We start from the raw sequence: 16,747 nt of genomic DNA, 5'->3' as shown, positions 1-16,747 counted from the left end.
AAGTGGTAGACTGCTCGCCTTGAGCTGAAGAGTCAGAGACAGCGCTCAGGCCCAGAGTTCAAGCCCCATGACCACCACCACCAACAACAAAAAAAGACATTGTGCAAAAGGTCATCATAGCACTAAGATAAGTCCTATCGGGAAGAATATGACTTGCTTATAGGACTTGCTGGGCACTCGTAGTGTATGCCTGTAACTCTAGCTATGCAAGAGTCTAAGATCTAAGCATCACAGTTCAAAAGCTACCCAGGCAGACAAATCTGAAAGACTCTCACTTTCAATTAATCAGCAAAAAGCCAGACATGAAGGTGTGACTCAAGTGGTAGAGCACATGCCTTGAGCAAAAAAGCTAAGCAAGCCGGGCGCCGGTGGCTCACGCCTGTAATCCTAGCTACTCAGGAGGCTGAGATCTGAGGATCGCGGTTCAAAGCCAGCCCGGGCAGGAGAGACCGTGAGACTCCTATCTCCAATAAACCACCAGAAAACCGGAAGTGGCGCTGTAGCTCAAGTGGTAGAGCGCTCGCCTTGAGCTGAAGAGCTGAGGGACAGCGTCCAGGCCCAGAGTTCAAGCCCCACGACCGACAAAAAAAAAAAAAAAAAGCTAAGCAAAGCTGGGTGCCAATGACTCAAGCCTTAATTCTAGCTACTCAGGAGACTGAGATCTAAGGATCATGGCTCAAAGTCAGCCTGGGCAGGAAAATCTGTGAGGCCCTTATCTCCAATTAAACACCAAAAGCCAGACATGGAACTGTAGCTCAAGTAGTATAGTGCTAGCTGTGGGCATGAAAGCTCAGGGACAGCACCCAGGCCCTGAGTTCAGCTGGCACCAAAAAACCCAAAGAACAAATAAACAAAAACAACAACAACAACTTCATAATTTAGAAAGAAGTCCAAAGTCTATTATTGCTTTGTTGATTATGGGCAAAATCCTGGGAAATAACATGTATCCCCATCTCACAGGAGGTAAGGAAACTAAGACTCAGAAAGACATGATGAAAAGACCCAGAAGTGGTAGAGCTGGGATTTTTGAGCTTTCTGAAGCACAAATTCAGCACTCTTTGCAATTCACTAGAGAATTCATTTTCATGGAGTACTGAGCTGACATTGTTTAGGCATGTCTGAAATGGCATTTCAGGAACCCAGAGTGGAATGACCAGGTTAGCAACACAGTTAGAGAAATGCAGCCGAAATGCAGCCGTCTGGGTCACTTGTGGCTACCCTGAAATAGTTTTCCTTGTATCCAGAAGACTCAGATGGTGTAAGCTGTCCCCACTGTGATATATTTGAGAAATCTTTTATTAGAAGATGTCCCAGAAGGCAACAGTTTAAAATCAGGCAATCAGAAATCACAACTAAATACAAAATTTCAGGTAAACTTGCCTTTCAAAATAAATCAGACCCTTGCAACAAGAGAATTGCCCAAGAGGTTTTTTTTTCCTTGTACAAAAACAGTTAACACCACTTTGCAAAAGGCATACAAAAATACAGTATAAAACAAAACAAAACAACTCCCCCAGCATAATACCCAGCAGCAGCTTATAAAACAGAAACTACTCAGGTGAGACATCAGTAACTTGTTCCATTCCTACACTCTCAAGACAGTTCTAGAAGTCAGTTGGCTCCTAAAAATCCTGCTTCCACAGTTACAGAAGCTATTTCTGAAATTTCTGCAGAAGTTCTCTGAGGCTAGGAAGCAACCTCAGAAACAGATCACCATACACAGTAGGTTAGGAAGTAGCAGCTGGTTTTTCAGAGCCACAAATAGTGCTGACCACCTCTACCCTGCCCCTACTGTCTAACCCAGAGCCAGCAGGAATCTGCTGTCTGTGCAGAGTTCTGGAAGGGCTGCTCCTTCTTCCAGGCCAGGCTGAACAGCTTCTGAGGTTGGACACATGGCACCTGCTGGGTTAGGTAGGTTCTCAGGCTGGAGGGCACAACTGGGTTTCCCTCAGAGCTGCAAGTCCAGCTGGGGCAATTTATAAGGGTTGGTTAAGCAGAGCTCCTGAAGGTGCCTTTACAACCACCAGGAAGCGAGTCCACCTTCTGGACCCAATGGGTGAGTTCCAAAAGCTCTGCCTAGCACCTTAGTAAGGCCCAGGTTCTGGGAAAGGGATCTGACTCATATCACCCTGGTAGAGAACCAGGCTGGTGGCTTGCAGAGCCAGCAAGCTTCTTGGAGTTGCATGATGAGAAGGACAGGTTTGCATGGTTCCAGTAGAATTTCAAATAGAGTCAAGGACGGAGACAAGAGGCAGGTAAGAAAGAGGAAATGGTACAGAGCTTCCTTCTGAGATGCCTTACACCTCCCTGCCTTAAGATTCCAAGATGGGCCTTAAATGGCCCTGGGGAAATAACTGGGTAAGGAACAAGTTCAAGAGTCAGGACTCCAAGCCTTCCTCGGTCTCGGGCTAGGACCGATTTTCCCTGTGTTTTGGGGAAACATTTCTGACCTGTGGGAAAGGATGCAGTAGAGCCCATTGCATAACAAAGGCAGAATGAAACAAACAACAAAAAAATCCCTTGTGGGGGTGGAAAGGTCCCTCTCTCAGAGGAAAGGGCCCTATGAGCTCTGACTTGAAGAACTCAGAGGCCAAGCTCTTTAAATGTTCTCAAGGTGGCAGCATTGAGGGAGAATGGGAGAGGTGTTGCCCAACATCATTTTATATATATATATGTATATGGATATACATATATATATATACACACACATATATTATATAAAGTTTCCACTCCTCAGCTACTGTAAAGTGTCTGACAGTGAGGTAATGGTCCATTGTTGATCAAGTCTGTGAGCTAGTCTTCACTCAGGACAGCTCGTGTGTCTCTTGGAAAAAGGAGCCTCAGAGAGCATCCAGGCCCAGCTGTCCTTGTGTCACCCCCAGAGACAGCAGTGGGAGCATCCTTTCCTAGCCCAAAGAGCCTGCCGAGTGTGAGATTTCATGCAGGCTGGAGCCCCTGACAACGTCCACCACCTGTTGCATAGCATCTGTCAGCCTTTTCTTCAGAGCTAGTGAGCTAGGCAGACCTCAAGACTCCTCAGTCAGCTGCCTGCTGAGAAAGCCAGAGGCGCCAGGGAGGACACAGCACTCCCCATTGGTGAGGGAGGAGGGAGAGCTCGGTTTCAGGGTTTCCAAGAATGCAAGCCCTTATTGTGTGTGCACCGGCTGCAATGCATTCTGGGACCTACTGTTCAGACCATCGAGCCTGGAACCAAAATGTGCAAATTACTAGAGGGGAAAGGGAGGTTAAAAAATAAACTCGTGTCTTTGTAAGACAAAAGAGTCAGGCTTTTTGATCAGTTAGTAGCCACTGAGGTATGCGATTCTTTTCTGCAGTTGCTGCTGCCGGCACCGGAGCTGCCTTTTCTCGGTAGCCATCCTCTTCTCAGCTCCAACCAGGGCTTGCAAGTATTCCAAGGCCTTGCTTAAGATCACTACTTTGGGGGCCTTGGAGCAGCTGGCCAGGGTGGGTACCTGGTCCCTCAATGCCAAGAACCTTGAGCGAAGGTCATTCCGCCTTTTGCGCTCCAAGAAGTTATGGTTCTTCCTCTTGGTCACATCCTCAGTATCAGAACTGACAGGTTTGGGATGGCAGGACTGAGGAGTCTCACTTTCTACAGGTTCAGGGCTCACGATTTCTTCATCTTCTTCATCCTCCTTTTCCTCGGGGGTGTCTTTTTCCAAAGTCTCTTCCTGGGGATCTCTCTCTGGAGCCTCTTCTTGGGAGCAACTTTCTGGGGGGAAACGAGCCGCATAGTTGTGCTGCTGCTGATGGATGGATATATGGAAGCGTTTCATGCAGGGGTCCAGAGGGTCTGCTCGCACAGTGATGGTGACTGGCTTCCGTAGACTCAGAGACTGTCTCTTCTCCACCGTCACGACATCGATTTCTTCACCCTCTGTCCAAGAAGAGAGATGAAATGCATCTATTAGAAATGCATGCACAAACCCTACACCCGTAGCTTTCTACGGAGGGGCTACATAGAGACATTTTTCTCAATGTTGATTATCAACAAATCGAAGTGAGGAAAAAGATGGTTGATTCATTTGTATTTGAGGTAAGGGCAGAGTGAAGGGAAAACAAACAAGAAGGAAAAATATTCTCCAATTTCCTTTTGCACAGCAAGGCTTAGAAAAGAACAAAAGGCAGACCCAAGCCAACAGCCCCCAGTCGGCACAAGCTCTCCCCTCCCCCACTCAGGGGATGGAGAGAAAGAGCTACCGGCCTGGGACAAAGTTTAGCTATAAAGATCTTCCCCAGTCGGGCTCTTTCATGCCCCATCAGAATTGTAAATGAGGGGTCTGTGGGCAGAGCTGCCCTTTGTTCCTGCCCAGAACAGCCTGCACTTGGGAATTGTTACTTTTCACAAGTTATAAATCCTATTATTCTCCCACCTCTCTATTCTGCTATCCTTTCAGAGGAATATGCACAGAAGGGAGGGCCACAGGCAGTCCTTCTCACCCACAGAGGGGAGAGGAAAGGTTTCCCTTAGGGGCGTTTTGCTCCTGGGTTCAATGGGTTTCTCGAGTCATCCATCATTTATAGGTCGTCTGCCCCACCCCCTTCTTGGGACCAGAAGAAGGTTAGATTTGGAATCACAGGTCACTGAGAGCTGCAGGAACTTTACAAAGGTACAAGTGACCTTTCCAAGCTACCTACAGCAGAGGTAGAAAATGAGGAGCAGAAGAATAACCCTGGATCCAAACCCCCAGAGACACTTGGCTATTTCCCTACCATTCCCTGGCTTGACTCTCTATTAGATTAACCCAACCAGGGAAGAGACAATTAGAGGAAAAACCATTCTGCTTCCCACATTTTGCAGCCCCCACACAGAAGGCTACCTTAATGCATTCTGGCCCCACAAGAGAAGAGCTTGGTTCTCAGCCTCTTTTGCATATCAGGAAGCTTGAGCCCCTTTGTCAGGAAGGCTTCCATTGTGTGGACAATCACATTATTTCTCCATTAATAAAACCTGACCATTCAGCCCTCCTGGCCCCAAAGCTAGTGATTGGCTGGCTAGGCTGTGTTTGGAATGTTGTTTTACTCAGCCCCTAGCTCCTATTGGCTGAGCTCTGCAGTCAGTCACACTCACCACCCCCCCTCATTGTTTGCAATCTGTTGCATTTTGTTCTAGGCCATGTGGCCAGAGAGTGAACCTGAAGCCCACAAACAGGTTCAGGTTAAAGAACAAGTCAGAAAATGATTCAGAAGGCTTTCCTCTATCACAAACCTTTACTTTCAGTGTTAAACCTCAAGGCTGGTAAAGATCCATGTAAGGAAGAAATCATTTATGACCTGCTTCACTTTTCAAAGTAGTTCTCTGCCTCTCCCAGATAAGGAACCATCTTCAGAGGGACAATTGCATTGCAAAGGGAGAAACTGAGAGACCCAGATCAGCCACATCTCCTTCCTTATCACTTCGGTGATGTTCTGGGTCTTAGACTTCTAAACTCCTGAAACAATACTTTCTACTCTATTATTCCACCAGCCCTTGTGCAGATACACCTTTATTGGTTTCTTGATTTCAAGACTCCTGTTCCAGCCATTAAACAAACACAAGCTCTTGATGAAAAGAGAAAGCAGGCTAAAAAAAGACCCTAATAGTGAATGGGGAGGGAGGGTGGAGTATCTTAAGTTTTTGTTATTCTCACTCTTTCCCTTTAGTGCATGACAACTTCCATACCCCATATCCAAGTTCTCAAAACACTCTTGTTAGTTATTCTTTAAAGCTAGAGTTTTTTTTTCTGTCTTGATTATGTGCCAATAACCTCAGTCTGCACCCTACAAGAGTACCCTCTACAATACTTCTCATGGGTGGAGTGGACTAAGAGACTGGGATGAGAACATCCTCTGTTGATAGAAGACACCAGTCTGCCCTCAGTGAGGTTTGCATTTGTGTCAAGTATTGGGGAGGGAGTCTTGGAGCTCTACAGCTATGGCCTCAGTACCTCATCCACACATTGGCACAGAAAAGGGGCCAGGAGCCAGTGAACTTTTGTTAAACTCAGGAGAGCTGCTGAAGCCCTCAGATGTATTAGGAGGAAGCTAAGACATCTTTGTACCTTACGTCAAAGCAGCAGGTGAGGTATAACCTTTCTCAGATAAGCTAAACATCAAGCAAGAAGTGCCTGATTGGGATAGAGGGCTGGGAGAAAAAGCTGGCTAGATGGTAGAAAGCTAGGCTCACTTCTAGTGGTTTCCTGTCTCTAAAGCCTCCGTTTGTCATCTGTTAAAGAGAAACATTTATTCCTCTCTTACCGGTCTCACAAGTGATGTACAGTGGTAAAGGAATGTACAATAGGAAATCATTCCCTCTTTTCCTCTTCCAGGAGGAAACTATTGGCATTTTAAAGTAAAGCAGACAGGGGATGGAATTTTTGCTTGTTTGTTTTAAAGGATGAAGGTTTTGGCTTTGCAAAAAAGCTCCTCAGCCTCTTCTCTCCCTAACGGAGTGTGTGAGTTTCCCAGGGGGAAAAAAAAAAGGCAGTAACAAAACAGCTTCAAGCTTGGAGTGACTCCTAAGGGACTTCTTCCAACCTTCCAAGGACAGAAATCCCCTACAGTCCAGCTGGAGTATTTATTATTCTTTAAGCACCAACCCTCACCGAGTCTCCCTTGTCCCCAGAGGCTCCAATCACCATCTGAGGGACGCTGGCTCCCTCCTCACTTCTCCAAACTGTTTACCAACACACCCACGTGCCAGACAGACACTGCTAGGGGCTACCCCGACAGCTTCAGCTAGAAAAAAAAAGGGGGGGAGGTGATAGCAAGGCTTGAGAAGAGCCAATGCTCGCGACCTCAGACGGTGTTAAAGGTTTGGCCACCCATGGGGGTGCCCCCTCCCCCTTTTAGGTGGCCTGGGGTTGTCCTTACCCGAATCGCTGGGGCTCTCAGACCCCGAGCAGGCCTGGGGTTTGGGCTCGCTCAGCTGACAGGGGGTGGCAGGCGCCGGGGTGCTGGCTTCTAGGCTGGGAGTACAGTCCGGGGTGGCGGGTGCCTTGGGCGGGTTCCCCCGCGGCACGCCAGGGGTGAGCCGGTCGCTCACCACTCTCTCCAGCCGTTCCCGGGCGGAGAAGCCGCTCCACATGCAGTCACGGCGGATGATGGAAGCGTAGTTCCTGCCCCAAGCTTTCGAATGACCCCGACATTCCGCTTCGTCCCCTCCGGGCCACGGCTCCGGAGGACCAGCCCCGGAGGTTGGGTCCCCGGCGGCGCCGAGATCGGAGCCCCAAGGCGGCGACGTGGGGGGCGACGGCACCAGCTCGAATTTCTTCCAGATGTCCTCGCTGGGCGCCGTGGAGCGGTAGAAATCCTCCCCGCAGTCATAGTCGTAGAAATAGTGCTGGTAGGAGTCGAAGTCCATGTCCGCTCCCTGCGGGAGGGCAGCGGGGACGTGCAGACTAGGGTACCCGCCCGAAGGAAGAGGCGACCCCAGGCTCCCCGGCGCCCCCGGCTAGCCGGGCTCCGGTCCCTCCCCAACCCCACCACCGGGCTTGCAGTCTGCGCCCTGCCCTTGCGTCTCCGAGCGCCTGGCCCCGGGTCACAGCGCCCCGGGAAGCGGCTCCCAGCGCGCGGACCAGGCAGCGGGGAGCGAGTTCAAAGCAAACTTTGCCAGCACCGCCCGCAGCGGAGCGCGGCTCCCAGGGCCCCTCTGGGCCGGGCCGAGCGGGGGCGCGCGGCGTTCACTGGGCAGCCGGCAGTCAACTCGCGTCCCCCTCCTCCTCCCCCGTCCCCCCCTCCCACCCCGCTAGGGCCCGATACCATCCCCGGGACCCGCGCCTATGCCCGGGGCCACCCGCAGTCTCACCTCGCTCCAGCCGCCCGCCACCTGGAGCGGACTGGCTCCCCGCCGGCTCGGGGCAGCCTGGCAGCCTGCACACACACACATGCGCGCCGCCGAGCGCGCGCCCCGTACTCACGAGCGCGCCCCTCCCCGCGCGCGCGCCCGTCCGGCCCCGGCCTCGCTCGAGCACAGCGGCCGGCGCGGGAGCGCGAGCTGCAGGCGCATTGTTTCCCGGCTGCCTTATATCTCGTCGCGCGCCCCGGGCTCGGGGACCGGGGGGTGGACCCTAGGGAACAAGCCCCGCCCCCTGACCCGCCCCTCTCCCCGCAGTCGACAGGTGGGGCCTGCCGCACCCCCTGGCTGCGCCGGTCAGCTCCTTTCCATCCCTTGTAGCCCCTTACTAAATAAATGGCACCCTGGGGAGCGCGGAGCTCCCGCAGCCCGTGGGTCGCCTGGTGGAGGCGGCACTCTGGAGAGGCGCCGGTGGTCCCCCGCCCGCCGACCTAAGGCCCGTCGAGCCCGCTCTGGGCCAGAGAACAAGACTACTCCTCGCCCCACCCGGCGAGCCTACTCCCCTCCCTTCCTCCTTCCCCCCCCCCACTCCCCCCCTCCCCGCCCCGCACCCCCACGGCTTCAGGTGCGTCCGGGTTGCGGCCGGGGCTCCGGGAACTGCACCTCCACCGCGCCACCTGGTGGCCCTCAGCTCGGATCTAGGGTTAGCTCGGGCATCGCTTCGTTAACGTTGGCCCATTCAAGTTTAGTGGCCCAATCTCGAATGGTAGTGAATGAGAATAGTGAAGATTTCGTCCCACACATTCTGAGCCTCCAGTTCATCTGTAAAATGAAGGAATGGGGACCCTAACCTCCCAGGGTGTAGGGAGGATTTCCGAGGATAAGAATATCTATGGGGCCAGGCGCTGGTGGCTCACGCCTGTAATCCTAGCTACTCAGGAGGCTGAGATCTGAGGATCGCGGTTCAAAGCCAGCCCGGGCAGGAGAGACCGTGAGACTCCTATCTCCAATAAACCACCAGAAAACCGGAAGTGGCGCTGTAGCTCAAGTGGTAGAGCGCTCGCCTTGAGCTGAAGAGCTGAGGGACAGCGAAGAGCTGAGGGACAGCGCCCAGGCCCAGAGTTCAAGCCCCACGACCGACAAAAAAAAAAAAAAAAAGAATATCTATGGGGCTGGGAAGGTGGCTCACTGGTAGAGCGCTTGCCTTGCATGCATGAGGCCTGGGTTCGATTCCTCAGCAACACATAAGCAAAAAGAAAAAAGCTGGAAGTGGCGCTGTGGCTTAAATGGTAGAGCGCTAGCCTTGAGCTGAAGAGCTGAGGGACAACGCCCAGGCCCAGAGTTCAGGCCCCATGACTGGACCCCCCCCCCCCAAAAAAAAAAAAGAATATCTAGGGAAGGTGATAGGATCCATGGATGCGGGGCTGGAGGGGCTTAATCTCTGGAGCCTGCCTGGGGGCTGTCAGTAGTCTGGAATACATTTTCTCCAAGTCAAGGTCAAGTTGTCACCTACCTTTCTTCCTTTCCCTATTTCCTCATCACAGCCTTACTCCCTCCTTTTCGAGGAAAAAGAATTTGGCCTATTGATTTCTGTAAGCTTCCTTAAAACCCTTGCTTTCCCACTAACTGTAAAGGTCTGAGATGTACACCTAAAGGAAAGTAACTTAAAGATAGCAGCCAGGGGATCTAGAAGCCTCTACCTGGTATTTGTTTACTCCTACCCAATTGCCTCCTGTCTCTCTCTCTTTCCATTCCACCTTTGTGGTCCAAGAGCCCCAAACTACACACAGTTGGCAAGCAATTGGTTGTGATTGATGCAGAGGATTCAAGGTTTGAGTTGATGTATGGGTGGGCAGGAAGGCAGGGAAGATGACACCTTCAACTTTGGATTTGTCAGGTCTAAGGTAGATGTGGGACATCTCTGAAGGCAGGAACAAGCTCAGTGATTACTTTGCAATTACTGCCCCAGGACAGCTTGTAGAGACAGTTGGGAACTGACTTATTGAGTGACCTAATCAACCAGATTGAGACAACCTGTATACCTTGCACTGCGTTGAATAGAAGGCTCAGAAGATTCCACATTTGGTTGCAGCCCTGAAACACACGGATTGGAGACTTGTTTTCTGATTTACAGGTGTCTGGGATGGTTCCAGTACCACTCATGGTTTTTGCTTACAAGTGATAGAAACCAATCTGATAAATTTAGCAGAAAATGGCCATTGGATGAAAATATGGGTATATAATTCATGGAAGACTGGACACCTACCTATGCTTGAAAAATGGGCTTTTTTTTTTCTAGGGTGGAGCCCCTACTCAGCAGCAGTAGCCCCTTCCTATATTTTCATTGTTGTAGATACTATCTGGGGGCAATCAGGAGGTGCCCTCACTTCTAAGAGGAGGAAAAGAGGAAATAAATTGTCTTTTAAGCTGAGATCTGAGGATCTTGGTTCAAAGCCAGGCTAGGCAGAAGACTCTGTGAGGTTCTCATCTCCAGTTTAACCACCAAAAAGCCAGAAGTAAGGAAAAGGCTCAAGTGTTAGAGTGCAAGCCTTGAATGAAAAAGCCAAGCAAGAATGCAAGGCCCTGAGTTCAAGCACCAGTAGTCACACACACACACACACACACACACACACACACACACACACACACACACACACACACACACACACACACACACACACACACAAAACCAGCAGAGATCTGGACTGCTAAAGAAGCCAGAGATCAGGAGATTTGCCAAGGCAATCACTGATATCACCAATGCACTCTTTGGGAATAAAAATACTGGTCTAAGGTCAGAGAAGATAAAGCAGCATCCTTCTCTGAAGCCACCCAGTTCATTCTCCACCTGACTCATGCTGTGGATCACCAAGCAACCCTCTGAAAATCATTCTGTTCCCCCATGTAGATCCGCCCACAGGGAGAGAATGCACTCAACAGCAAACAGAAAGATCCAGGCTGCTTCAAAGCCCTGCTTCCCTTTAGAAATTAATGAATTGGCATCTGATTTGAAATATCAGTCTCATGAGCCTGGTTAATGTGTGTCTGTTCCATAGAGATGCTGCTGTTTTTAGGACTAACAACTGTGCTTTCTGAGCTAATGTCTGGACCCAGAATGGTGATAAATTCACCAAGGTAACAAATGCGCCTCTAGGGACATCCAAATTATCTGCATTAAAAAAAAATCTCCTTAAAACACACACACACACACACACACACACACACACACACATTTACCCCTTCCCCATTGAAGCATCTGAGTGTATATATACATAGCAAAAGAATTCCAGGATTTACCCTCTATGTTTTTATCTTCCTTTTTCATGGTCTGATTCCTGCTGAAGTTGTGAGCACAAAGAAACCAAACTAATGGGAGAGAGTAGATTCTTCCTGCATTTTTCTAGGCCTTTGAGTTGCACATCAAATCCAGGAATTATGACCCACCCTGGTTTCCTGTAAGATTAACAACAATTTTCCCAGCTTGGTGCTCATCCATCCATCTATCTATCTATCTATCTGTACATATGTGTGTGTGTGTGTGTGTGTGTGTGTGTGTGTGTGTGTGTGTGTGTGTGTGTGTGTGTGTGTGAGTCCTGCGGCTTGAAGTCAGGACTTGAGCACTGTCCTTGAGCTTCTTTTGCTCAAGGCTAGCACTCTACCACTTGAGTCAAGTGCCACTTCCAGCTTTTTCTGTTTATGTGGTACTGAGGAATCAAACCCAGGGCTTCATGCATGCTAGGCAAGTACTCTACCACTAAGCCACATTCCTAGTCCCTCATCAATGATTTAAAAACCAACCATGTACTTGTACTATATCAGCAGTTAAAAACTAGATGGTGACTTTGAAGATAGACTAGGGAAAAAAACCTTCAATGATCTCATTGGCAGAAAGAGATGGCAGAAAGTGCTAACATTTCTCTGACTCTCTGTCTCTGTCTCTGTGTTTCTGTCTCTCTGTCCTTCTCTGTACTATGACTTGAATTCAGGGCCTGGGCACTGGCCAATAGCTTTTTCACTGAAGACTGACCTTCTACCACTAGAACTCCATCTCTACTTATGACTTTTTTGGTGGTTAATTGAAGATGAGTGTCATAGACTTTCCTGCCCAGGCTGGCTTTGGCTTTGAACTGAGATCCTCAGATCTCAGCCTCTTGAGTAGCTAGGATTACAGTCCTGAGCCACTGGCACCCAGTTTGTAATTATTCTTTTTTTGGGGGGGTCCGGTCGTGGGGCCTGAACTCTGGACCTGGGCGCTGTCCTTCAGCTCTTCAGCTCAAGGCTAGCACTCTACCACTTGAGCCACAGTGCCACTTCCGGCTTTTTTCTTTTTGCTTATGTGGTGCTGAGGAATAGAACCCAGGGCCTCATGCATGCAAGGCAAGCGCTCTACCACTGAGCCACCTTCCCAGCCCCCTGTAATTATTCTTTTAATTGGCTTTGGTACCTAATATTTCCATATTATACAGTTAGTCTAGTTTGACTGACCTTGAAACTTCTATTGACATCCTAGAATAGAAAATAACTAATACTTCCCTTGTCTACTCTCATGCTTCCCATTCTCTCCCAGTAGAATTATAGGTCAATTTTAAAATAAATATTCAGTATCCACACTATTTAGACTATACAAATATACCACCACTACATTTTTTTGTGTATATATGCCAGTTCTAACCTAGGTACTGTCCCTCAGCTTCTTCATTCAAGGTCGATGCTCTACCACTCGAGACCCAACTCTACTTCACTCTTTTGGTTGTTAATTGGAGATGAGTGTCATGGACTTTTCTGTCTGTCCTGATGTAGAAGTACAATCCTCAGACCTCAGCCTCTTGAGTAGATAGGATTACAGGTGTGAGCCATCAGAGCCCAGCTTCTCATATAATTTTTTTCAGAGTTCTTTTGCCTTTTTATTTTGCTTACATTTTTCTATATCTGTTATGAAGTTAACACTACTAATTATTGCCAGAGCTACAAAGATCACTCCATGTGATCATGATCAAACATCCAGGTAGAAAGTTGCTTTTCTTCCCTTTCTCTCTTAGAATTGTTTCTCTTTGAGCCCTTTGTTTTCCTGTTCCAATCTGAACTTCATTTTTTCTTCCTCATCATCCTCCCGTCCTCCCTTCCTCGTCCTCCTCCTCCTTCTTCATATAGGTCCTGGAGCTTGAATTCAGGACCTGGGAGCTGTCCCTGAGCTTTTTTGCTCAAGGCTAGCAATCTACCACTTGAGTTACAACTCCACTTCTGGCTTTGTAGTGGCTGATTGGAGATAAGCATGTCCCAGACTTTCTGGCAGGAACTGGCTTTGAACCACAATCCTCAGACTCAATCTCCCAACTGGCTAGGATTACATGTTTTTTGTTTTTGTTTTTTGTTTTTTTGTGTTTTTTTTTTTAAAGACAGGATCTCAGGCTGGCTCCAATCTCACTATATTCCTGCTTTAGCCTCCCAAGCGCTGACATTATAGGCATGTACCACCACATCCATCCAACCTGAACTTTCTGGTCTTGGCCTGTTTCACAATTGTCATCCTGTAACTTCCCTTCACTGTGATCCTGGAAATCCCCTCTGCTTCTCTCCTGTGTGGGATCCCTGTTTTCTGGAGCTCATTTCTTCCTCTTTCTTGGTTTACTTCCTCAATTTGGTAAAACACATCCTCTAGCATCTGTTTGAGAAAACGTACTTGGAAAATAAAACTCTTTTTTTCCTTTTTGTGACAGTCCTGGAGCTTGAATTCAGAGTTTGGGCATTGTCCCTGAGCTTTTGTGCTCAAGGCTAGTGCTCTCCACTTTGAGCCAAAACACCATTTTTGGCTTTTTTTTTTTTCTTGGTTGGTCTTGGGGCTTGAACTCTAGGCCTGGGCACTGTCCCTGAGCTCTTCAGCTCAATGAAAGCACTCTACAACTTAAGCCACAACACCACTTTTGTTTTTCTTGTGGTTAGGATTATAGGCGTGAGCCAGTTCCATTTCTGGCTTTTTAGTAGTTAATTAGAAATGAGTCTTATGGATGGGGCTGGGAAAGGGGCTCAGTGGTAGAGAGCATGCCTTGCATGCTAGAGGCCCTGGGTTCAATTCCTCAGCACCACATAAGCAAAAAGAAAAAAGCCGGAAGTGGCGCTGTGGCTCAAGTGGTAGAGCGCTAGCCTTGAGCTAAAGAGCTGGGGGACAGCGCCCAGGCCCAGAGTTCAGGCCCCACAGACTGGACCCCCCCCCCAAAAAAAAAAGAGTCTTATAGATTTTCCTGCCCTGCCTGGCTTTAAACCTCAATACTCAGATTTCAGCCTCCTAAGAAACCTAGGATTACAGGTGTGAGCTACCCCCTGGTGCTCTGTGTGTATGTGTGTGTGTGTGTGTGTGTGTGTGTGTGTGTGTGTGTGTGTGTGTGTGTGTGTGTGTGTGTGTGTTGAATGCCATTCCATTGTCCACTGTGTGATAATCTTTGGCTGCCATTTTCTTTTACATGAAAGAGAAAGGTGGCTGGGAATGGCTTACTGTCAGAGTGCTTGCCTAGCAGGTGTGAAGCCCTGGGTTCAATTCCTCAGTACCACATAAACAGAAAAAGCCAAAAGAAGCTCAGGGACAGTGCCCAGACCCTGAGTTGAAGCCCCAGGACTGGGAAAGAGAGAGAGAGAGACAGACAGACAGACAGAGGGGCATTAGAAGCAGATTAAGCCAGGCATCAATTACAGTCTCAAGCCTGTAATCCTAGCTACTCAGGAGGCTGAGACCTGAGGATCGAGGTTCAAAACCAGCATGGGCAGGAAAGTCCATGAGACTCTTCAATAAACCACTCAGAAAACCAGAAGTGGCACTGTGGCTCAAGTGGTAAAGTGCTCTCCTTGAGCTGAAGTGCTGAGGGACAGCGCCCAGGTCCAGAGTTCAAGCCCCACAACTGACAAAAAGAAAAAAAAAAAAAAAGCAGATTGAAAGCTGCATATATGGCGTCTGGGGGAGGGGCTGCCACTGGTTGAGTTCTCTTCAGGGCAATAGGGCAGTTTCACCTGAGACTCCTCAAGTGCCTTTGGTTTTCCCTCAGAGATGTCCTGTAATCCAGCAGGGCTGGGTTACAAGTGTAACTGGCAGTCTCCTGGGAAGTAAGAGGAGAAATGAGAGAAGGGGAAGTTCCAGTTCTGCCCAGGCTCTCCTGTGCCTGGTACTCCTGAATCCATAGCCTCTCAGTTTAAGCTATCTCTTTTCAGGTAGGAGGAGCACAGTCACATAGAGACAGGGTCAAGTTTAACTCCTTCCAGCCCACGCTGTAGACCTGCCAGCAGCTTCTGTGCTGCTGTTGGGTTCAGCGGCACTAAGAGATTGCTTCTTGCAGTGCTTTTCTCTCCTCTGCTCTGACCATCAGTATGTACAATTCTTGCTTTCTCTGGTCTTTTGCTGAGTCAGCTAGTCCTTATCTGTCTGCTTTCCAGTTTCTCAAGGTTTGCAGACATCTCTCAATTGCCACTGTCTCTTTTCTTTTTCTTCACTCTACTTTTTTTTGAGCCAAGAGTCTTGCTATGTTGTCAGGCTGCTCTTGAATGAATTCCTGGGCTCAAGCAATCCTGCTATCTTAGCAAATTAAGCAACTGGGACGATAGGCATGCACCACTGAGCCCAACTTGACCTTTATGTAAATTGAAGTAAAATTCACATGACATAAAATTCACTCTTTTAGCTGGATGCTGATGGCTCATGCCTGTAATCCTAACTACTCAGGAAACTGAGATCTGAGGATCAGTTTAAAGCCATCCCAGGCAGAAAAGTCCCCATTAGACTCTTTTTTTTTTAAATTTATTTTTATTTTTATTTTTTTGGGTCCGGTCGTGGGGCCTGAACTCTGGGCCTGAACGCTGTCCCTCAGCTCTTCAGCTCAAGGCTAGCGCTCTACCACTTGAGCCATAGCACCACTTCCGGCTTTTTTCTTATGTGCTGCTGAGGAATCAAACCCAGGGCCTCATGCATGCAAGGCAAGTGCTCTACGACTGAGCCACCTTCCCAGCCCCCCATTAGACTCTTATCTCCAATTAACCACTCAAAAAACTGGTAGTGTAGGGCTGGGGATGTGGCTTAGTGGTAGGTGCTTGCCTAGCATGCATGAATCCCTGGATTCAATTCTTTAGTACCACATAAAGAGAAAAGGCTGGAGTGGCACTGTGGCTCAAGTGGTAGAATGCTAGCCTTGAGCAAAAGAAAGTCAAGGATCGTACCCAGGCCCTGAGTTCAAGCTCCAGGACTGGCAAAAGCAAACCAAAAAACCAAAAAACTGGTAGTGGAGCTATGGCTCAAAGTGTAAAGTGTTAGCCTTGAACTCAGGTACTGTACCCAGAGCCTGAGTTCAAGCCCCACTATTGACAAAAAATAAAAATAATCACTATTTTAGACATTTAAAGAGTATAATTCAGTTATCTTTAGTATATTCGTAAGGTTGAACAAACACTATCACTATAAATCCAGAACACTTTTATCACCTCAGAAACCTATACCCATTAAGCAATTACTCTTCTTCTCTCTCAAACCCTAGCAGTTACTTATCTATCTTCTGTATCAATAGATTCACCTGGGGCTGGGAAGGTGGCTCAGTGGTAGAGCGCTTGCCTTGCATGCATGAGGCCCTGGGTTCAATTCCTCAGCACCACATAAGCAAAAAGAAAAAAGCCGGAAGTGGTGCTGTGGCTCAAGTGGTAGAGTGCTAGCCTTGAGCTGAAGAGCTGAGGGACAGCACCCAGGCTCAGAGTTCAAGCCCCACAACAGGACCCCTCCCCACAAAAATAGATTCACCTATTTGAACTATTTCAGACAATGAATTATCGTACAACATATGGCTGTTTGTGTTTGGATTCTTTTTTTTTTTTTTGTCCATTATGGGGCTTGTGGGTGCTGTCCCTGGGCTCTTCAGTTCAAGGCGAGTGCTCTACCGCTTGAGCCATAGCACCACTTCCAGTTTTCTAGTGGCTTATTGGAGA

At 48.6% G+C, this 16,747-nt stretch overlaps 1 protein-coding gene across 1 annotated transcript; it reads right to left on the bottom strand.

Annotated features, from left to right (window-relative positions):
* Nucleotides 1-993: 993 nt before the first annotated feature.
* Nucleotides 994-7,944, bottom strand: LOC138837850 (protein L-Myc). Its single transcript, XM_070036862.1, has 3 exons — nucleotides 7,808-7,944; nucleotides 6,874-7,372; nucleotides 994-3,898 (listed from the first exon to the last, which is right to left on the bottom strand). Exons 1-3 carry the CDS (start codon nucleotides 7,886-7,888, stop codon nucleotides 3,300-3,302), a joined length of 1,179 nt encoding a protein of 392 aa, XP_069892963.1. The 5' UTR covers nucleotides 7,889-7,944; the 3' UTR covers nucleotides 994-3,299.
* Nucleotides 7,945-16,747: the final 8,803 nt, after the last annotated feature.

The sequence above is a fragment of the Dipodomys merriami genome, unplaced genomic scaffold, assembly GCF_024711535.1.
Source record: "Dipodomys merriami isolate MVZ:Mamm:240054 unplaced genomic scaffold, mDipMer1.0.p SCAF_277, whole genome shotgun sequence".
NCBI lineage: Eukaryota > Metazoa > Chordata > Mammalia > Rodentia > Heteromyidae > Dipodomys > Dipodomys merriami.
This window is presented reverse-complemented; position numbering and strand designations above follow the sequence as displayed.